The sequence below is a fragment of the Scyliorhinus torazame genome, chromosome 3 (assembly GCF_047496885.1).
Source record: "Scyliorhinus torazame isolate Kashiwa2021f chromosome 3, sScyTor2.1, whole genome shotgun sequence".
NCBI classification, from domain to species: Eukaryota; Metazoa; Chordata; class Chondrichthyes; order Carcharhiniformes; family Scyliorhinidae; genus Scyliorhinus; species Scyliorhinus torazame.
Window position 1 is genome coordinate 153,784,878 of NC_092709.1, and position 23,294 is coordinate 153,808,171.

At 52.9% G+C, this 23,294-nt stretch overlaps 1 protein-coding gene across 2 annotated transcripts in view; it reads left to right on the plus strand.

Annotated features, from left to right (window-relative positions):
- Window positions 1-23,294, plus strand: part of c1qtnf7 (C1q and TNF related 7) — a 96,773-nt gene that overhangs the window by 13,160 nt on the left and 60,319 nt on the right. Inside the window, exon 1 of one of the 2 annotated variants that reach the window (XM_072496402.1) lies at window positions 6,546-6,852. The exons of the other annotated variant lie outside the window; for it this stretch is intronic. Coding sequence (XP_072352503.1) covers window positions 6,807-6,852 — 46 coding nt within the window. The 5' untranslated portion in view covers window positions 6,546-6,806. Of the gene's footprint in view, window positions 1-6,545; window positions 6,853-23,294 lie in introns of those variants that run through there. 2 annotated transcript variants of the gene reach the window in all.

Sequence of the window (23,294 nt, forward strand, 5' to 3'; positions counted from 1 at the left end):
TTGTTTTTCTGGGTGGTAGAGGTTGCAGGTTTGGTAGGTGCTGCCAAAGGAGTCTTGGCGAATTACTGCAATGCAATTCCTGAATGGTGTACCCTGCTGCCACAGTGTACCAGTGGTGGATGGAGTGCCAGTCAAGCGAGCTGCTTTGACTTGAAAGGAACCAAGCGTCTTGAGTGTTATTGGAGCTGCACTCACCAGGTAAGTGGATTACACCCCATTACACCCCTGACTTCTGCCTTGTAGATGGAGGACAGGCTTTGGGGAGTCAGGAGGTGAGTTGCTTGTCACAGAATTCCCATCCTCTGACCTGCTCTTGTCGCTATAGTATTTATCTGGCTAGTCCAGTTCAATTTCTAGTCATTGGTAACCCCTGGGATGTTGATGGTGAGGGATTTGGCAATGGTAATGTCACTGAATGTCAAAGGCAGATGGTTCGGGATTCTTTCATATTGGAAATGGTCATTGCCTGGTACTTTTTCCATGAATGCTACTTGTCACTTATCAGGCCATACATGAATGTTGTCTAGGTCTTGTTGCATGCTGGTATGGACTTCTTCATTATCTGAGGTATTATGAATGGAACTGAACACCATACAATCATTGAGGCTTAACCAACTTCAACTGCTTTGTTAGTGACCGTCCTGACATAGGTCATGATTGCACCATGTTCAGTCCCATTCACAACTCCTCAGATAATTGAGCAACCCATGTCAGCATGCAGCATTCTTCCTAACACAAGGGAAGATGGTTGAGCGGCTGGAGGTGAAAGGTGAATCATCTCAATCCCAGAACAGCAGGAGGTCCTTAGGTTAGTATCCAAGGTACGATTCCAGCCAAGGAACAGTTTCCCCTGGTTCCCATTGGCACCTGATGTCAGACTTGGTCAAATGGTACCTTGATGTCAAGGCCAGCCAATCATCTCAGCTCCGAAATTCAGCTATTTTGCCCCTGTTTGAACCAAGGTTGTGAGCAGGTTTGAAGTCGAATAGCCGTGTTGGAACCCAAATTATGAGTCAGTGAACAGATTAATGCCGAGGAAGTGCCACTTGACAGCAGTGTCGATTACACATTGTAGAGCTTTGCTGGTGAATCAGAATAGACTGAAAGGACAGCGGATGGCTGGATTGGACTTGTTCTCTTTTTGGGTAGGACAATTTTCCACTTTATTGTGTATCCGCCAGTGTTCTGGCCAAGACCTTAAACGGCAGCCCCATCTGCCTGCTCGAATGCCAATTAAAGATCCCATAGCACTATTTCAAAGAAGAACAGGGGCGTCATTCTCCGACCCCCCCGCCGGGTCGGAGAATGGCCGTAGGCCGCCATGAATCCCACCCCCGCCCCCGCCGAAGTCTCCGGTACCGGAGATTGGGCGGGGGCGGGAATCGGGATGCGCCGGTTGGCGGGATCCCCCGCTGGATTCTCCGGCCCGGATGGGCCGAAGTCCCGCCCAGAAATCGCCTGTCCCACCGGCGTAAATCAAACCTGGTATTTACCGGCGGGACCAGGTGGCGTGGGCGGGCTCCGGGGTCCTGGGGCGATCTGACCCCGGGGGGTGCCCCCACGGTGGCCTGGCCCGCGATCGGGGCCCACCGATCTGCGGGCGGGCCTGTGCCGTGGGGGCACTTTTTCCCTTCCACCTCCGCTACGGCCTCCACCATGGCGCACAGTTGGGGCAGCTCATTCCTGCGCATGCGACGTTGGGCCGCACCATCCTGCGCATGCGACGTTGGGCCGCACCATCCTGCGCATGCGCAGTTGGAGTAGCTCAGTCCTGCGCATGCGACGTTGGGGCAGCTCATTCCTGTGCATGCACAGTTGGGGCAGCTCATTCCTGCGCATGCGCAGTTGGGGCAGCTCATTCCTGCGCATGCGCAGTTGGGGCAGCTCATTCCTGCGCATGCGACGTTGGGCCGCACCAGCCTGCGCATGCACGGGAAACTGACAGCGGCCGCTGACGCTCCCGCGCATGCGCCGGGAAACTGTCAGCGGCTGCTGACGCTCCCGCGCATGCGCCGCATTTCCGCGCAAGCTGGCGGGGCAACAAACGCCATTTCCACCAGCTGGCGGGGTGGAAATCCCTCCGGCGTCGGCCTAGCCCCTCAATGTTGGGGCTAGGCCGCCAAAGATGCGGAGCATTCCGCACCTTTGGGCCGGCGCGATGCCCGTCTGATTGGCGCCGTGTTTGGCGCCAGTCGGCGGACACCGCGCCGTTGGGGGAGAATTTCACCCCAGATAAGTTCCCCACAATGTCCTGGCCGATATTTATCCCTCAACCAAAATCACAAACAAAATGATAATCTGGCCATTAACACATTGCTGTTTGTGGGAGTTTGCTGACTGCAAAGTGGCTGCTGTGTTTCCTACATTACAACACTTTAAAAATTACTTCCTTGACTGCAAAATGATTTGAAATGGCTGCTGGTCATAAAAAATGCAACATAAATGCAAGTCTTTCTTTTCTTTAAGTGATGGGAGTATAGTGTCTGTGCAATGGTTTGCTGCTGCACAGTGTCAATAAATCTAACTCTCTTATAACAGAATCGTAGATTCCAGGGATGGTGGGACTGTCATATGAGGAGAGATTCACTAGGTTGGGATTGTTCTCGCTGGAGTTCAGAAGAATGAGGGGGGATCTCATGGAGACTTATAACATTCTAACAGGACTGGACAGGGTAGATGCAGGGAAGATGTTACCAATGATGAGTGTGTCCAGAACCAGGGGTCACAGTCTGAGGATTCAGGATAAACCATTTCGGACAGAAATAAGGAGACATTTCTTCATGCAAAGAGTGGTGAGCCTGTGGAATTCATTACCACAGGAAGTAGTTGATGCTAAAACTTTGAATATATTCAAGAGGCGGCTGGATGTAGCACTTGGGGAGAATGGGATCAAAGGCTATGGGGAGAAAGCTGGATTAGGCCATTGAGTTGGATAATCAGCCATGATCGTGATGAATGGCGGATCACGGATTTTCCACTTTGGCAGAAGCCCAACATAATTGCTGGGATTTTCCGCTCCCGGGACTAAGTGCCCGTGCCATCGTGAATGCCGTTGTGTTTCACGACAGTGCGAATAGGGCCCGGGCATGACCTATTCTGGCCGCCATAGGGGGCCGGCACGGTGCTGGAGCGGTTCACGCCGCTCCAGCCTACTTGCGCGGCGCCCATTTGGCACTGTGCCAACCCGCGCATGCGCAGTTGGGGCAGCTCATTCCTGTGCATGCACAGTTGGGGCAGCTCATTCCTGCGCATGCGCAGTTGGGGCAGCTCATTCCTGTGCATGCGCAGTTGGGGCAGCTCATTCCTGCGCATGCGCAGTTGGGGCAGCTCATTCCTGTGCATGCGCAGTTGGGGCAGCTCATTCCTGCGCATGCGCAGTTGGGGCAGCTCATTCCTGTGCATGCGCAGTTGGGGCAGCTCATTCCTGCGCATGCGCAGTTGGGGCAGCTCATTCCTGCGCATGCGCTGTTGGGGTAGCTCATTCCTGTGCATGCGCAGTTCGGGCAGCTCATTCCTGTGCATGCGACGTTGGGGCAGCTCATTCATGTGCATGCGACGTTGGGGCAGCTCATTCCTGTGCATGCACAGTTGGGGCAGCTCATTCCTGCGCATGCGCAGTTGGGGCAGCTCATTTCTGCGGATGCGCAGTTGGGGCAGCTCATTCCTGCGCATGCGACGTTGGGCCGCACCATCCTGCGCATGCGACGTTGGGCCGCACCATCCTGTGCATGCGCAGTTGGGGCAGCTCATTCCTGTGCATGCGCAGTTGGGGCAGCTCATTCCTGTGCATGCGCAGTTGGGGCAGCTCATTCCTGTGCATGCGACGTTGGGGCAGCTCATTCCTGTGCATGCGACGTTGGGGCAGCTCATTCCTGTGCATGCACAGTTGGGGCAGCTCATTCCTGCGCATGCGCAGTTGGGGCAGCTCATTCCTGCGCATGCGCAGTTGGGGCAGCTCATTCCTGCGCATGCGCAGTTGGGGCAGCTCATTCCTGCGCATGCGACGTTGGGCCGCACCATCCTGTGCATGCGCAGTTGGGGCAGCTCATTCCTGTGCATGCGACGTTGGGGCAGCTCATTCCTGTGCATGCGACGTTGGGGCAGCTCATTCATGCGCATGCGCAGTTGTTGCAGCTCATTCCTGCGCATGCACAGTTGGGGCAGCTCATTCCTGCGCATGCGCAGTTGTTGCAGCTCATTCCTGCGCATGCACAGTTGAGGCAGCTCATTCCTGCGCATGCGCAGTTGGGGCAGCTCATTCCTGCGCATGCGACGTTGGGCCGCACCATCCTGCGCATGCGACGTTGGGCCGCACCATCCTGTGCATGCGCAGTTGGGGCAGCTCATTCCTGTGCATGCGACGTTGGGGCAGCTCATTCCTGTGCATGCGACGTTGGGGCAGCTCATTCCTGCGCATGCGCAGTTGTTGCAGCTCATTCCTGCGCATGCACAGTTGGGGCAGCTCATTCCTGCGCATGCGCAGTTGTTGCAGCTCATTCCTGCGCATGCACAGTTGAGGCAGCTCATTCCGGCGCATGCGCAGTTGTTGCAGCTCATTCCTGCGCATGCGCAGTTGGGGCAGCTCATTCCTGCGCATGCGACGTTGGGCCGCACCATCCTGCGCATGCGACGTTGGGCCGCACCATCCTGCGCATGCGTGTGGGAACTTCTTACGCGCGCTGGCCCCTCACCAACATGGCGCCGGGGTTCTGGGGCCGGCCGCGGAAGGAGGTAGGCCCAGGGGGGGAGAGGCCGGTCCGCCGATCGGTGGACCCCGATCGCGGGCCAGACCCCATCGGAGGCGCCCCCCCCCCCCCGGTAAAGGATCCCCCCCCCAGGTAAAGGAGCCCTACAGGCCACACCCCCAGCATTCCCGCACAGTTCCCGCCGGCAGTGACCAGGGGTGAACGGCACCGGCGGGACTGTCATTTTTTTCGACGGCCGCTCGGACCATCCGGGCTGGGGAATTGCTGCTCGCCGTTTGTGGCGATTCTCCGAGCGGCCCGGCGCGATTCTCGCGGCACTGGTTTCGGGGGGATGGGAGAATTGCGTGCGGGTGTCGGGGTGGCGTGGCGCAACTCGCGCGGCGCCCCAGCGATTCCCCCACCCGCCGTGGGGGGCGGGGGAGAATACCGCCCAGTACTTACAGGGTAAGCCTTGCCCTGCTGCTGACCCAAATACATTTTCTAGAGTGATCCTGACTTGAGCCATTTTGGCAAACTCCTAACTCAAGGGTGGGAAGAGAGACACTGCAGCAGACAGCAGGCACTTACAGTGGCAACACTTGGCCTTCACAACAGCTGAAGATTTTTCCAATGAATCATTTTCAGAAACGTGTGCAAATTCCTGGATGAAAGCGAATCGCTGGTCGCTGGTTTGAAAAGGTGGCCAGACTTCATGCCTGGAATGCATTTTAAATCTTTTGTAGATTAGGGGCCTAACAATATTTTGAGGCTACCCATGTAAGACAGATGTTCCCTGAGGAAGCCAGTACCAGTTGCACTCAGCAAAACCAGGGGCGAAATTCTCCTACCCGCCCCGCCACATTTCTGCCCCGACCGGCCGGCGGGAGTCTCCGTAACACCGGCCGGTCAATGGGGTTTCCCATTGTGGGGCAGCCCCACGCCGTCGGGAAACCCCCGGGCGCCGGCAAAACGGAGACTCCCGCCGGCGGAGAATGACGCCCAGGTCTTGGAACTAACTGTGATCAAAACTTAATTTTTTGAAGTGTACATACCTGAACATGGATCTGAATGCATCAGGAATGGTGATGTAATTGTAATGTCACTGGATGAGTAACCAGAGGCCTGCGCTTAATAGACATGGGTTTAAATCCCACCTCGGCAGCTAGTGAAATTCAATCAACGAACCTGGGATTGAAAACTAGTCTCACTAACGGGGATCCCATGAAGCCATCATTGAATGATGTGAGAGATCCATCTTGTTCACTAACGGCCTTGAGGGAAGGAAATTTACCTGCTCTGGTCTAAATGTGACACACAGCAATGCAGTTGACTTCTAACTGCACGGTGTAAAAGGATAGCAAGCCACTTAGTTTAAGAGCAGTTAAGGATGAGCAACAAATGCTGGCTTTGCCAATAATGCCCACATCCATCCCATGAAATAATTTTTAAAAAGGAATGCCTCCCACAAGCCGCTCACTTACAACATGCGGGAGGTTGTTCCCCCTCCCCCCACCCATTTGACACTACACCCCAACCCAGAAACCAATCCCTCTCTCAGCTTATGATACCCGCCCCCCCCACTCCGTCCCACTGTCCCCTAGCTTTCAATCTGCCCCTGCAGCCTCCTTTCTTTCAGCGTCTGTCCTCCAATTTCTCTCCCCCCACAATAACCCGACTCTAGCATCCTATTTCCCAGTCCTTCCTCGAGGGCTGACATGGTGCGATATCTCGGATAACTCAGCATTGGTTGCCTGTTTGCAGCCCATTAGCTTCACTGAATTAATAGCTGAAGCAAGGGGTAACTCTAGCTAACATTCAGACACAAGGGATGTACCCTGTGCATTGGGTGTGCCTGAATCGTTACCCTGTCACAGTGTTCTTCATGCTATGTTGTATCCTTCTTGGAGCTCCTGAGCAGTAATTAGCCACATCGGGTGCATTATTGAAGTGACTTTTTTCTGTCACTGATAATTTTGATGTTCTTTAAAGGTGGGGGAGGGCAACTTCAAGTTGCATAATATGTTGGAAGCAATTTCAGTAATGAAGAGAGCTTTTAAGAAAACGTTGTGTCAAAGAAAGTTCCCTGTTAGTCTTTAGGAAGCAGTAAAACCTTTATTTTTGATGCCACATTTCAACACCGAAGGAACACAAATGGACTCCAGTACAAGTATGTAATCTATTTTCTTCTTTTAAAACCGCTGTATTATTTTCTCATTCTAATTAACTCCTTTGTCTGAAGAGAAACAGATTTGCTTGCGTGGAACGATGACTAATTTATTAAACTCATCTGAAATCACTTAAGTTGCATAATAATTCACAGTTTGTAGAAAGTATTTCAACAAATATTGTCAGTAACCATGCAAGTTTGTCATCAGGCTCGAATCGGGATTAAAAGCTCTTACAGAGAAGCCAGAATCATGGTATTAGCCGTTGTTTATTACTGCTAACTCTGGGGAAATTGTTTCTGTGTTAGTATCCGCTTATCTGCAGCTGTTCATTGATCATATAAATCTTTAGTTCTAGTTTGTAAAGTCCACAGATAAAGCGTCGATGTCTGAAAATACACAATGTTAATTTCAGGAGAAAAATGTTGCCTTGCCAAGTTAGTGGCTGCCAAAAGAAGCAATCTGAATTGACCTCCCTGTCACTTCAGCTTAGAAAACATCATTAGTCCATTTTTAGAATAAAAAGGTAAATAAACCCCAGTAAAAATGATTGTTTTGTGGACTGAAACACTTGCTGGGACATGTTAATACATGCTTACTCATTTAATCAATTATTGGATATTGGAGATCATATAAAGGTAGCATACATGATGCTTTAGCTGATAACTCTATAGCATATATGGCTGTATACATTTGAGTGGAGGTAACTTTGCCAAAAATACCCCGATTGTAAGATCTCTGTACAATCAGAAACCAATTAAGTAACCAATTAACTTCCAACCCAGGAGGAACTAGAGTCCTTGATTTGTGTAAACTGGTTCTCAGTGGTGGAGGAAAGTTTGAAACAGCAGATGGAAAAATTGGAATGAACAGTACTGTTCGAGGTGGAGCTCCTTTGTGAATAAAGCCCAGAAACACAGAGAAATGTTTCAGATGAAGAAAACATGTCCCTGGAGCCTGTCAATGTAGACCTAACTGAACTAACAGTTTAAAACGTAGCATCAAAAGAGAGAACTTGCATTTAAGAAGTGTCTTTCATGAGCTCAGGATGTCCGAAAGCGCTCCACTGCCAATGAAGTGCTTTTGAACTGCAGTCACTGTTGGAATACATGTAGGGAACTAAATCTGGCACCAAAACAGAGGAGGGGCCTAACAGCTGCAGTAGAGCTGTTTTTTTAGGTCTAGCAGTCAAATAGCTTGGGAGAAACAGGAAAATTGTATGCTAATCCTTATTTTGACACTTGAATAGAACCGTACCTGAATGACTTTAAAGATGGATGCATATATTGCTGAAGACAGAACAGTAATGAAAATTAGATTACAATAAATGGCAGCATTACCATCGCTGAATTCCCCACAATCAACATCTTGGGGTTACCATTGATCAGAAACTGAACTGGACTACTCGCATTAATACTGTGGCTACCAGGGCAGAACAAATGTTAGGAATCCTACGGCACGGAACTCACCTCCTGACTCCCCAAAGCCGGTCCACCATCTCAAAGGCAAAAGTCAGGAGTGTAATGGAATACTCTCCATTTGCCTGAATGAGTGCAGCTCCAACAACACTCAAGAAGCAGGACAAAGCCTACTTGATTGCTCCTCCTTCCACAAATATTCAAATCCTCCATGGACATGGGGCATGGACAGAGTGGATAGTCAGAAGCTTTTTCCCAGGATGGAAGAGTCAATTACTTTGGGGCATAGGTTTAAGGTGCGAGGGGTAAGGTTTTATCGGAGAGGTACGAGGCAAGTTTTTTACACAGACAGTGGAGGGAGCCTGGAACTCGCTGCCGGGGGCAGGAGTGGAAGCAGATACGATAATGATTTTAAGGGGGCTCTTGACAAATACATGAATTTTCAAATTGTGTGTGTCGGGGGGAAACTGAAGTGACATCACAGAAAGGCTGTGACCTGAGTGGCTGGTTGGGAATCTACACTAAATTAAAAAAATTAAGCATTGGTAACTAATTAAACATAATTACTTAATTATAATTTAGAGGGGTATCGAAGCCAGAGATCGGAGAGTACTATATTTAGCTTTCGCATTTATATTAGCAATCTAGTGCTAGGAAACAGATAGTTAACAGTAACTTTAAAAAAAAAATGTTTTAATATTAAAAAATGTTTTAAACTTTTAATTTTAATTAATTGACGCAATGCCAGTTAGAGGGGTGCAGTGCTCTGATGGTGAGATGTGGCAGGTCCGGGAAGCTTCCAGCGTCCCGGATGGCTTCATCTGCAGAAAGTGCACCCAACTGGAGCTCCTCACAGACCGCATGGTTCGGTTGGAGCAGCAATTGGATGCACTTAGGAGCATGCAGGTGGTGGAAAGCGTCATAGATCGCAGTTATATAAATGTGGTCACACCCAAGGTGCAGGCAGAGAAATGGGTGACCACCAGAAAGGGCAGGCAGTCAGTGCAGGAATCCCCTGTGGTTGTCCCCCTCTCGAACAGGTATACCCCTTTGGATACTGTCGGGGGGGATAGCCTATCAGGGGAAAACAGCAGCAGCCAGAGCAGTGGCACCACAGCTGGCTCTGATGTTCAGAAGGGAGGGTCAAAGCGCAGAAGAGCAATAGTAATAGGGGACTCTATAGTCAGGGGCACAGATAGGCGCTTCTGTGGACGTAAAAGAGACTCCAGGATGGTATGTTGCCTCCCTGGTGCCAGGGTCCAGGATGTCTCTAAATGGGTAGAGGGCATCCTGAAGGGGGAGGGCAAACAGGCAGAGGTCGTTGTACATATTGGAACTAACAACATAGGCAGGAAGGGGCATGAGGTCCTGCAGCAGGAGTTCAGGGAGCTAGGCAGAAAGTTAAAAGACAGGACCTCTAGGGTTGTAATCTCGGGATTACTCCCTGTGCCACGTGCCAGTGAGGCTAGAAATAGGAAGATAGAGCAGCGAAACACGTGGCTAAACAACTGGTGTAGGAGGGAGGGTTTCCGTTATCTGGACCACTGGGAGCTCTTCCGGGGCAGGTGTGACCTATATAAGAAGGACGGGTTGCATCTAAACTGGAGAGGCATAAATATCCTGGCCGCAAGGTTTGCTAGTGTCACATGGGAGGGTTTAAACTAGTATGGCAGGGGGGTGGGCATGGGAGCAATAGGTCAGAAGGTGAGAGCATTTAGGGAGAACTAGGGAATAGGGACAGTGGGGCTCTGAGGCAGAGCAGACAGGGAGAAGTTGCTGAACACAGCGGGTCTGGTGGCCTGAAGTGCATATGTTTTAATGCAAGAAGTATTACGGGTAAGGCAGATGAACTTAGAGCTTGGATTAGTACTTGGAACTATGATGTTGTTGCCATTACACAGACCTGGTTGAGGGAAGGGCAGGATTGGCAGCTAAACGTTCCAGGATTTAGATGTTTCAGGCGGGATAGAGGGGGATGTAAAAGGGGTGGTGGAGTTGCGCTACTGGTTAGGGAGAATATCACAGCTGTACTGCGGGAGGACACCTCAGAGGGCAGTGAGGCTATATGGGTAGAGATCAGGAATAAGAGGGGTGCAGTCACAATGTTGGGGGTTTACTACAGGCCTCCCAACAGCCAGCGGGAGATAGAGGAGCAGATAGGTAGACAGATTTTGGAAAAGAGTAAAAACAACAGGGTTGTGGTGATGGGAGACTTCAACTTCCCCAATATTGACTGGGACTCACTTAGTACAAGGGGCTTAGATGGGGTGGAGTTTGTAAGGAGCATCCAGGAAGGCTTCTTAAAACAATATGTGGACAGTCCAACTAGGGAAGGGGCGGTACTGGACCTGGTATTGGGGAATGAGCCCAGCCAGGTGGTAGATGTTTCAGTAGGGGAGCATTTCGGGAACAGTGACCACAATTCAGTAAGTTTTAAAGTGCTGGTGGACAAGGATAAGAGTGGTCCTAGGATGAATGTGCTAAATTGGGGGAAGGCTAATTATAACAATATTAGGCGGGAACTGAAGAACATAGATTGGGGGCGGATGTTTGAGGGCAAATCAACATCTGACATGTGGGAGGCTTTCAAGTGTCAGTTGAAAGGAATTCAGGACCGGCATGTTCCTGTGAGGAAGAAGGATAAATACGGCAATTTTCGGGAACCTTGGATGACGAGCAATATTGTAGGCCTCGTCAAAAAGAAAAAGGAGGCATTTGTCAGGGCTAAAAGGTTGGGAACAGACGAAGCCTGTGTGGAATATAAGGAAAGTAGGAAGGAACTTAAGCAAGGAGTCAGGAGGGCTAGAAGGGGTCACGAAAGGCCATTGGCAAATAGGGTTAAGGAAAATCCCAAGGCTTTTTACACGTACATAAAAAGCAAGAGGGTAGCCAGGGAAAGGGTTGGCCCACTGAAGGATAGGCAAGGGAATCTATGTGTGGAGCCAGAGGAAATGGGCGAGGTACTAAATGAATACTTTGCATCAGTATTCACCAAAGAGAAGAAATTGGTAGATGTTGAGTCTGGAGAAGGGTGTGTAGATAGCCTGGGTCACACTGAGATCCAAAAAGACGAGGTGTTGGGTGTCTTAAAAAATATTAAGGTAGATAAGTCCCCAGGGCCTGATGGGATCTACCCCAGAATACTGAAGGAGGCTGGAGAGGAAATTGCTGAGGCCTTGACAGAAATCTTTGGATCCTCACTGTCTTCAGGTGATGTCCCGGAGGACTGGAGAATAGCCAATGTTGTTCCTCTGTTTAAGAAGGGTAGCAAGGATAATCCAGGGAACTACAGGCCGGTGAGCCTTACTTCAGTGGTAGGGAAATTACTGGAGAGAATTCTTCGAGACAGGATCTACTCCCATTTGGAAGCAAATGGACGTATTAGTGAGAGGCAGCATGGTTTTGTGAAGGGGAGATCGTGTCTCACTAACTTGATAGAGTTTTTCGAGGAGGTCACTAAGATGATTGATGCAGGTAGGGCAGTGGATGTTGTCTATGTGGACTTCAGTAAGGCCTTTGACAAGGTCCCTCATGGTAGACTAGTACAAAAGGTGAAGTCACACGGGATCAGGGGTGAGCTGGCAAGGTGGATACAGAACTGGCTAGGTCATAGAAGGCAGAGAGTAGCAATGGAAGGATGCTTTTCTAATTGGAGTGCTGTGACCAGTGGTGTTCCACAGGGATCAGTGCTGGGACCTTTGCTGTTTGTAGTATATATAAATGATTTGGAGGAAAATGTAACTGGTCTGATTAGTAAGTTTGCAGACGACACAAAGTTTGGTGGAATTGCGGATAGCGATGAGGACTGTCAGAGGATACAGCAGGATTTAGATTGTTTGGAGACTTGGGCGGAGAGATGGCAGATGGAGTTTAATCCGGACAAATGTGAGGTAATGCATTTTGGAAGGTCTAATGTAGGTAGGGAATATACAGTGAATGGTAGAACCCTCAAGAGTATTGAAAGTCAAAGAGATCTAGGAGTACAGGTCCACAGGTCACTGAAAGGGGCAACACAGGTGGAGAAGGTAGTCAAGAAGGCATACGGCATGCTTGCCTTCATTGGCCGGGGCATTGAGTATAAGAATTGGCAAGTCATGTTGCAGCTGTATAAAACCTTAGTTAGGCCACACTTGGAGTATAGTGTTCAATTCTGATCGCCACACTACCAGAAGGATGTGGAGGCTTTAGAGAGGGTGCAGAAGAGATTTATCAGAATGTTGCCTGCTATGGAGGCATTAGCTATGAGGAGTGGTTGAATAAACTCGGTTTGTTCTCACTGGAACGAAGGAGGTTGAGGGGCGACCTGATAGAGGTCTACAAAATTATGAGGGGCATAGACAGAGTGGATAGTCAGAGGCTTTTCCCCGGGGTAGAGGGGTCAATTACTAGGGGGCATAGGTTTAAGGTGAGAGGGGCAAGGTTTAGAGTAGATTTACGAGGCAAGTTTTTTACGCAGAGGGTAGTGGGTGCCTGGAACTCACTACCGGAGGAGGTGGTGGAAGCAGGGACAATAGTGACATTTAAGGGGCATCTTGACAAATAAATGAATAGGATGGGAATAGAGGGATACGGACCCAGGAAGTGTAGAAGCTTGTAGTTTAGTCGGGCAGCATGGTTGGCATGGGCTTGGAGGGCCGAAGGGCCTGTTCCTGTGCTGTACATTTCTTTGTTCTTTGTTCTTTTGAATAGATGGGCAAAGAGGAATATGATCCCCGAAAGGGTAGGGGGTTTTAGTTCAGACGGGCAGAATAATCGGTGTAGGCTTTGAGGGCCTGTTCCTATGCTGTAATTTTCTTTGTCCTTTGTTCACCACGAACAGTGGCAGCCGTGTGTACCTCTCCAAGTCACTCACCACACTGACTTGAAAATATATCGCCGTTCCTTTACTATCGCTCGGGCAAAACCCTGAAACTCCCTCCCAAATACACAGTTCGTGTACCTAGACCTCAAGGACTGCAGTAGTTCAAGAAGGCAGCTTCATAGAATCAACAGTGCAGAAGGAGGCCATTCGTCGCATCGAGGTGCACCGGCCCTTGGAAAGAGCACTCTACTTAAGCCCACACACCCACCCTATCCCCGTAACCCCACCTCACCTTTTTTTGGACACTAAGAGCAATTTAACATGGCCAATCCACCTAACCCGTACGTCTTCGGACTGGGGGAGGAAACCGGAGGAAACCCACGCAAACACGAGGAGAACGTGCAGACTCTGCACAGACAGCAACACAAGCCGGGAATCGAAACTGGGACCCTAGAGCTGTGAAGCAACTGTGCTAACCACTGTGCTACCATGCTACCCACTGTGCTACAAGCTCACCTCCACCTTCTGAAGGGCTGGGTTAACCAGTGACACCAGCATCCCGTAAATGAATTTTAAAAATGCCTTTGTACTGCTGACTCGATGGGCCGAATGGCCTTCTTCTGCACTGTCAATTCTATGAATTCCCCATGTTTTCACCCTTAGACCAAAATAGCCTTAACCCTAACCATGGGGGTAATTTTAAACGATCAAGGTGGATGGGTTTGTGGGCAAGCGGTAATTTCAAAGGGCTGAAGTTTCTGGTGCATCAAGAAACTGGCAGCAAACTATTGATTTCAAACCTTTAATCTCAGCCCAATCTGCAACATGCCCTGAACTTCCTTGGGACAGTGAGTTGGCAGGTTAAATATGTTAACTGCTCATTATCAGCTTCTTTAACCCCAAATTTTATTTTTTATCAGTATGTGTTTGGGAATTCCCTGGCTTCCTGGAACATGCCAGGGAAATCAGGGTGAGAGGACAGAGGGATTTGAAGGAACTGAACAAATGATAGGCAAGAAATCATTTAATTATTGAGGTTCCGGACCGGTTTCCTTGGAATACTTTAGCTGACAGGATTTGTTCTAAGAAAGTGCTTTCATTGCTTTGGAGGTGATTTCCAATATTTGGAACCTACACTATTTGTTCTCCATTTCCCAGCTGGCAATCTTCAGATCAGTATGAGAGACGCCTATACAGCTCAACCTTGGACTCTAAGATGAGCGGCATCAGCAACACCAAAAACATCGGGCGTCATCCTCCGACACCCCGCCGGGTCGGAGAATGGCCGTTGGCCGCCGTGAATCCCGCCCCCGCCCCCGCCGAAGTCTCCGCTCCCGGAGATTGGGCGGGGGCGGGAATCCGGCCGCGCCGGTTGGCGGGACCCCCCGCTGGATTCTCCGGCCCGGATGGGCCGAAGTCCTGCCCAGGAATTGCCTGTCCCGCCGACGTAAATCAAACCTGGTATTTACCGGCGGGACCAGGCGGCGTGGGTGGGCTCCGGGGTCCTGGGGGGGGGCGCGGGGCGATCTGACCCCGGGGGGTGCCCCCACGGTGGCCTGGCCCGCGATCGGGGCCCACCGATCCGTGGGCGGGCCTGTGCCGTGGGGGCACTCTTTCCCTTCCGCCTCCGCTACGGCCTCCACCATGGCGGAGGCGGAAGAGACTGTCCCCACTGCGCATGCGCGGGAAACTGACAGCGGCCGCTGACACTCCCGCGCATGCGCTGGGAAACTGACAGCGGCCGCTGACGCTCCCGCGCATGCGCCGCATTTCCGCGCCAGCTGGCGGGGAAACAAACGCCATTTCCGCCAGCTGGCGGGGCGGAAATCCCTCAATGTTGGGGCTAGGCCGCCAAAGATGCGGAGCCTTCCGCACCTTTGGGCCGGCGCAATGCCCGTCTGATTGGCGCCGGCTTTGGCGCCAGTCGGCGGACATCCCGCCGTTGGGGGAGAATTTCGCCCATCATGATCTATAGCAGCTTTCTCCTCGACCTCCTGTCACTCCACAGGAGAGAGGGGATGAGCACAGGAAGGTCGAGGGAGTCATTGAATGCAATCCAGGTAACTCAGATCACCTTGGAGTTGTCTTCAACTGAAATGACTTCCACTCAACAAATTAAAACAAAATACCACAGCTTCTGGAAAACTGAAATAAAAGCGGAAAATGCTGCAAAAACTCAGCAGGTCCTGTTCCAGCACCAACTCGTGTGAGACATTTGAAGGATCTGTGGAAGATTAGAATGGCCTTGGCAGGAATAGCCACAAACCTATAATGAAGCACGCTATCACTCTTCAGTAGCTACTCACATCAAGTCGGCATGAGTGAGTGTTGTGTGCCATGTTGTTGTATAATATTTAATCCTGTTATCAGGGGCGAAATTCTCCAGTATCGGCGCGATGTCCTCCGACCGGCGCCAAAAACGGCGCAAATCGGTCCGGCATCGCGCCGCCCCAAAGGTGCGGAATGCTCCGCATCTTGGGGGGCCGAGCCCTAACCTTGAGGGGCTAGGCCCGCACCGGACTGATTTCCGCCCCGCCAGCTGGCGGAAAAGGCCTTTGGTGTCCCGCCAGCTGGCGCGGAAATGACATTGCCGGGTGGCGCATGCGCGGGAGTGTTAGCGGCCGCTCACGGCATTCCCGCACATGCGCAGTGGAGGGAGTCTCTTCCGCCTCTGCCATGTTGGAGACCGTGGCGAAGGCGGAAGGAAAAGAGTGCCCCCACGGCACAGGCCTGCCCGCGGATCGGTGGGCCCCAATCGTGGGCCAGGCCACCGTGAGGGCACCCCCCTGGGGCCAGATCGCCCTGCGCCCTCCCCAGGACCCTGGAGCCCGCCCACACCGCCTTGTCCCGCCGGTAAGAGAGGTGGTTTAATCCACGCCGGCGGGACAGGCATTCTAGCAGCGGGACTTCGACCCATCCGGGCCGGAGAATCGCGGGGAGGGGCCCGCCAACCGGCGCGGCGCGATTCCCGCCCCTGCCGAATCTCCGGTGCCGGAGAATTCGGCAACCGGCGGGGGCGGGATTCACGCCAGCCCCCGGCGATTCTCCGACCCGGCAGGGGGTCAGAGAATCTCGCCCTAGGTGTCTGAGACATCCCCATCTCTCCATTTCTGATGGCCAGACATGCCAAGATTTAGATTATCCACAACACCTCCCTCTTCTGCTGGTGTTAACCCCTTGAGGGAGCATTGAAAATGAGTCTCATACAGTTTTGCAAAGCCACAGAATTTTAACAAAACCTGCAAGTTTAACTACGTACCCAGATTTACCTGGTACTGTTTTAATGTTTCTCCCCAATATCTTTAATTTTTGTAAACATTCTTAGCCTCGCTATCTCCTCTGACTTCAAATTGTGTATCTCTGTTACTAATTCTCTCTAAGTAGTTTAGTTTGCTTTTTCATTGTTGCCCAAAAGGTTTTAACTCAAAATGCGCAAGGTTGATTTTTTTCTCCACTATCCCGTGAACATCCTCTAAAACCTCTCTCAAACTCTTGGACAGCATATCATGAAAAGCTTGTCATTCAATATGCAGCTGACCCCTCCCTCACATCTAGCCTATAACCACTTTCCCAGTTATAACCTTTTTTTCTGTCTCTCTCTATTTTTACCAGTACTTGTCGTGATCTCTTGTGGTGGAACCTAAGTTGCAAATATGGGGTGAGATTCTCCACTCCCGCGCCGGTTGGGAGAATCGCCTGGGCCGCCAACATTTCCCAGGACGTTGGTCCGACGCCCTCCCGCGATTCTGACAAGCGGCGGGAACGGCCCCGTCGGGTTCTGCGGGCCACAGGCCGGAGAATCGCCGGAGACACCCAAAATGGCGATTCTCCGGCAACCCCGCTATTCTCAGGCCCGGATGGGCCGTGCGGCCAGGCCAAAATGGCGGGTACCCCCCCCCCCCCTGGCGCCGTCCACACCTGGGTCGAAATTCTCCGGAAACGGTGCGATGTCCGCCGACTGGCGCCCAAAACGGCGCAAATCAGTCAGGCATCGCGCCACCCCAAAGGTGCGGAATGCTCTGCATCTTTGGGGGCCGAGCCCCAACCTTAAGGGGCTAGGTTGGCGCCGGACGAATTTCCGCCCCGCCAGCTGGCGGAAAAGGCCTTTGGTGCCCCGCCAGCCGGCGCGGAAATGACATCTCCGGGCGGCGCATGCGTGGGAGCGTTAGCGGCCGCTGACGGCATTCCCGTGCATGCGCAGTGGAGGGAGTCTCTTCCGCCTCCGCCAGGGTGGAGACCGTGGCGAAGGCGGAAGGGAAAGAGTGCCCCCACGGCACCGGCCCGCCCGCGGATCGGTGGGCCCCGATCGCGGGCCAGGCCACCGTGGGGGCACCCGCCGGGGCCAGATCGCCCCGCACCCCCCCCCAGGACCCCGGAGCCCGCCCGCGCCGCCTTGTCCCGCCGGTAAGGTAGGTGGTTTAATCTACGCCGGCGGGACAGGCATTTTAGCGGCGGGACTTCGGCCCATCCGAGCCGGAGAATCGTGCGGGGGGGCCCACCAACCGGCGCGATTCCCGCCCCCGCCGAATCTCCGGTGCCGGAGACTTCGGCAACCGGCGGGGGCGGGATTCACGCCAGCCCCCGGCCGGGGCGGAGAATCTCGCCCCTGGTCACAGCGCGGGAACGCTGGGGTGGTGGCCTGCGGGGGCGGGGGGAGGGGGGATCCTGCACCGGGGGTACCTCAAATGTGGCATGGCCCGCGATCGGTGCCCACCAATCGTCGGGCTGTCCTCTCTGAAGGAGGACCTCCTTCCTTCTGCGGCCCCGCAAGATCCGTCCGCCATCTTCTTGCGGGGCGGACTCAGAGAGGACAGCAACCACACATGCGCGGGTGACGCCAGTTATGCGGCGCCGGCCGTGTCATCTATGCGGCGCCGCCTTTATGCGGCGACAAGGCCTGGCGCGTGTAGATGACGCGGCCCCGATCCTAGCCCATTGTCGGGGCCTGAATCAATCGGGATCGGGGCCGTTTCGCGCCATCGTGAACCTCGACGGCGTTCACGGCGGCGTGGGCGGGAGTGGAGAATCCCGCCCATGATATCTTGTATGTCCCTCCTCCCTGTATTATCATTGTGCTGAATCAACAATTGACACCCAGTCACATACTTGAATTACAGAGGGACAAATACTACAGAGATAATGGGAGACTAAATAATCCTAATATAAACGGGGATAATAATAGTGTAAAGGGCAGAGAGGGGAAGAGTTTCTGAGGTGTGTCAGAATTTTCTTGACCTGTATGTTCACAGGAAAGAGGCATCACAGGTTCTGGGAGATGGGATGGACGAAGTGAATCAAGTGTCAGTAGAAGAATGTCTTGGAAACAGAGATCATATTATTGAATGCTTTATGTTAGCTATGGAAGAGGATAAGGAGAAACGTAGAAAAAAAAACTTAGTTGGAGGAGGGCCGATTTCAGTGAGTTGAGAATGGATCTGAGGAGAGATTGGAGACACTGGACCTTTAGAAAAAGGAATGACCTCATTGAAACTTACAAAATTAGAATCATAGAATCTCTACAGTGCATAAGGAGGCCATTCAGCCCATCTAGTCTCCACAGACCTTCCGAAAGGGCACCTACCTAGGCCCACTCCACTGCCCATTCTCCATAACCCCGTAACCTAACCTAACCTGCTCATCTTTGGACATCAAGAAGCAATTTAGCATGACCAATTCACCTAACCTGCACACCTTTGGACTATGGGAGGAAACCAGAGCTCCCAGAGGAAACACACGCAGACAGGATGTGCCAGGGTGGATGTAGATCAGGGGCGGGATTCTCCGTTAGCCGACGCTTAAATCGCGAACCGCGATCGGGCGGAGAATAGCTTCCGACGCCGATTTCGAGGTAGACGCAGGTTTGACGCCAAATCGGGATTCTCCGGCTCCTCAAAAACGACATAAATGCGGCCCCCACTGCGCGGCCTGAGAGTACAATAGGCATATCATTAGCGGGCCTGACGCCCGACTCTCCGGAGCCTCAGTGATTCAATGCCTCGGATGGCCCTATTTCTCGACAGCGTGTTTCTAATGTGCTATAAAAATCACGAACCTGGCGTGCTGGCTGCTGAGCGAGGGAGAGGAGGTAGGAAGTGGCGTGGGATGACTGGGCTGCCGGCTCGGACACCGGCCGTGCTGGCTGCGGCGGGGGGGCACTGCCAGGGTCGGGAGAGGGGCTGGGGGGGGACAGGCCGAGCAGCCGGGACCCCCCCCCCCCCCCCCACAACAGGACAGTGGCAGTGCCCAGCTACCGAGTGCCATTACAAAATGAATGAAATGAAATGAATGAAAATCGCTTATTGTCACAAGTAGGCTTCAAATGAAGTTACTGTGAAAAGCCCCTCGTCGCCACATTCCGGCGCCTGTTCGGGGAGGATGGTATGGGCGGCCATCTTGCTGGCCACCCACCCCAGCCCCTGGATGCTCACAGTGACAACGGCCGTAAGGATGGGACACCTCCCCCCTCACCCACCCAACCTGCAGCCAACCACCGGGGGATCACCCAGGGCCACACCGACAACAGCCCCCAGTGAGGGCAGTGCCAGCCAACAGGGATGGGCGTCAGGACAGGGGTCACCAGCGGGGCCGGTGTGCGGGGTGGGGACATGCATGTGTGGGCCCCGCGGTGCCAACCGGGGCCACCGTATAGCACATGGTACCTGGTTGGGCATGGGGTTTGCGCCATGCTAACATGTTTTACTTCCACCCCCTGCAGAAAATAATGGCTTTTGGTCATCAACCCGCGATGCTGGCTGCCGTGGCGATGGCCGCAGCCCTGCATGAAGCCCTGTGAAAAACAACTCGCCGCGCCACACAATGGGTGGGATCACCTTTCAGCAAACCTGCATATTCGAGCGAGACAGTAAGCCTTACTCTAATGTGCAAGTTCCCGAGGTATTTGAGGTTTTAGGATTCAATCCCTTGACCTCAGGACCTTGAGTGGGTGCCTTTTGTACTGGTCCCCACAAAGGGGGAACAGACATAATAGCAATTGTGGGGGTCCAAGGGGATCAGAGGCCCCCCGCTACATGCTCTTTGGGCAGGGTGGTGCCCTGGAACTGCTGGTGCCACCTGGGTATTTTTTGCATGCGTGCGAGCAGGCCGGAGTTGCCTGGTGTGGGTATTGGGGTGTTGGGGTATGCCCGGGACCCTCCCATGTTGCATTCAGGTTGGGGGGAAAGTCAGGGATCTTTTTCGGGGCCTGGTTTGGTGTCAGTGGGGGTATGTGTTGGGTTTTCTCCTCTTTGTTTAACATGTATAATTGGTTAGGTGTCGGGGGGGGGGTCTGTTGGCTTTTGTGTTAGGTATGTGGGGTTCTGGCAGGGGCCACCTCGCCTAGCAAACTTGAATTGGCCAGTAAACGGGAGCGATGTGGGGGGAGGGGCTGGAGGGGAGGGGAGGTGCCGAGCTTCTGAGGACAGGTTTTGACTGGCCTTGGAGGTGCAAATGGTGAGGGGGAGGGTGGGGAGCATGCAGAGAGGAGTGTCTCGAGAGGAAGTGGCTGGGGGGTTCTGGGATAGTAGAGAGAGGGGTAATTGGCTAGGGGCAGTGATTGGTCCCATTCATGGGGCGGGGCCAAGGCCTTTTTGGGTGGGTCTAAAGGGTTTGCAGGGGGGGGAGGTATGCCCCACAGGGTGGTCATGGCTGATAGGAGGGAGAGGGGGGGCGGCAGACCCACAGTCTGAATGATAACATGGAATGTGCGGAGGTTGGGTGGACCGGTGAAGCGGGCAAGTCTTTTCACCATTGAAGAGCTTGATATGGTGCTGCTGCAGGAGAGCCATCTGAGGGTGAAGGACCAGGTAAGGTTTTGGAAGTGTTGGGTAAGCCAGGTGTTTCACTTGGGCTTTGATAGTAGGGTAGTGACACTGGTGGGTGAGAGAGAAGGTTTCAGATGGAGAAGGTGGTGACTGATCAGGGGAAAGATACGTTAGTTTTGTAAGGGCCCCGAAGAATCCAGCACGAGTTTTAAGGATACAAAATAATAAAGTTTATTTACTATAACAACATATACATAGCAGTAGCAGTAACTTCCCTTGCTACCTTCTCCTTCCTCTTGGTTCCTGGACTGGCCAGCTTATTTATAGTAGGAGTTTCTCCGCCCCCCTCATTGGGGAAGTTCATACTCCCATAGGATTGTGGGATAATCATTAGTCCCCAGCCAATCGTCAGTAGGCAGGTTATAACATCCCTCCCCCCCAAAGTCCAAGGAATCCACCGTAGGCCCTGGCGAAGGGAGGCGTCGAACTCGTTTGGCCGCAGGTCGGACGCCATTTGCACGCGGCGCTGGATCAGGCGGCGTATAACGAGACGGAGACCGGCGCTTCCGTGATGAACGGCGCGGTTGTACATCCACAGCCTGTGGACCCGAGGATTCCCCCTCTGATTCATCCTGTGTCTCCATCTCAGAGTCAGAGTCTGCTGCCTCCGTCATGTCAGCGTCTCTGTCCCCATTCGGTCCCGTCATGACCTGCGCAGGTTTTGAGTGAGGCACCAGTGGAAGATTTGGAGGACTACCTTCCCTTGTTTCTGGTCTTTGCCGCTGTTGAACTGAGCTCCAGGGGCGGGGAATCTTTTGCGGGGATGATCTTCTGGACCGGACGTGGTCTACATGTTTTCGCTGGAGACGACCCTGGGCTTGCACTTGGTACGATATAGGGCCCGTTTGGCGAAAGATTACCCCAGGAACCCATTGGGCACCACCAGCAAAATTCTGCACGAATACTGGGTCACCGGGCGCAAACTGCCGAATCGGACGATGCCGAGACAATCCCGGTCCCTGCCGTTCTTGTGTGCGGCGTACTTTTGCGCCAATGTCCGGGAAGACCATACTAAGGCGGGTGCGAAGTCTCCGGCCCATTAGGAGTTCTGCGGGAGCTACCCCAGTCACTGTATGGGGGGTGGTCCTGTACGTAAACAAAAACCGAGCCAGTCTCGTGTCCATTGATCCGGAAGACTGCTTCTTTAGGCCTCTTTTGAATGTTTGCACTGCACGCTCTGCCAACCCATTTGAAGCCGGGTGGTAAGGGGCAGTGCGGATATGGCGGATGCCGTTCATCTTTGTAAACCTAGCAAACTCCTCACTCGTGAATGGAGTGCCGTTATCTGTGACCAGCACCTCGGGGAGGCCATGCGTGCTAAATGATAAACGCATTTTTTCAATTGTTGCGCAGGACGTTGTCCCCTGCATCTTATGCACCTCCAGCCATTTGGACTGGGCGTCAATTAGTAGAAGGAACATGGATCCCTGAAAAGGGCCTGCGAAATCTGCATGTAAGCGTGCCCAAGGCCGCCCTGGCCATTCCCAGTGATGTAGGGGCGCGGCCGGCGGAAGCTTCTGATGCTCCTGGCAAATGGAGCAGTTTTGGGCCACCTTCTCAATGTCGGTGTCGAGGCCTGGCCACCAGACATAACTCCGGGCCAACATTTTCATCTTGGTCACGCCCGGATGCCCATTGTGCAAGTCTGATAATATCAGCTCCTGGCCTTTTCCCGGGACAACCACACGCGTCCCCCACAAGAGGATGCCGTCTTCCACGCTGAACTCTGACAGCTTGGAGGAAAATGCCCATAACTCGCCTGGGAGCTGTCTGTGCTGCCCACCATACAGGACTATGTGCCGAACCTTTGACAGGACTGGCTCCGTCTGGGTCCACTCACGGATCTGTGATGCCGTGACAGGCAAGGTGTCCATAAAATTTAGGGTTGCGACCACCTCACCGGTCGTGGGGGTCGACATGGGGCCGGTCGATAAAGGCAATCGGCTCAGTGCGTCGGCATTTGCTATCTGCGTACCTGGTTTGTGCTCCAGAGAATACTCATATGCAGCAAGCAACAAAGCCCAGCGCTGGATCCGTGCAGAAGCAATGGGCGGTATCGGCTTATCCTCTCTGAAAAGTCCCAGCAGGGGCTTATGATCAGTCACGATAGTGAAATGGCGGCCGTACACATACTGGTGGAAGCGTTTCACCGCGAAAACCACTACCAGGCCCTCCTTCTCGATCTGCGCGTACTTCTTCTCCGCTGCAGTCAATGTGCGGGAGGCGAAAGCTATCGGTCGCTCGGCCCCGTTCTCCATCTTGTGGGACAGGACAGCCCCAATACCATACAGGGATGCATCACATGTGACGAGCAAAGGCTTTCCCGGATCATAGTGGGTTAGTAACCCAGACAACGACAATTGTTGCTTTACCCGCCGGAAAGCGGTTTCTTGCGGCTGACCCCA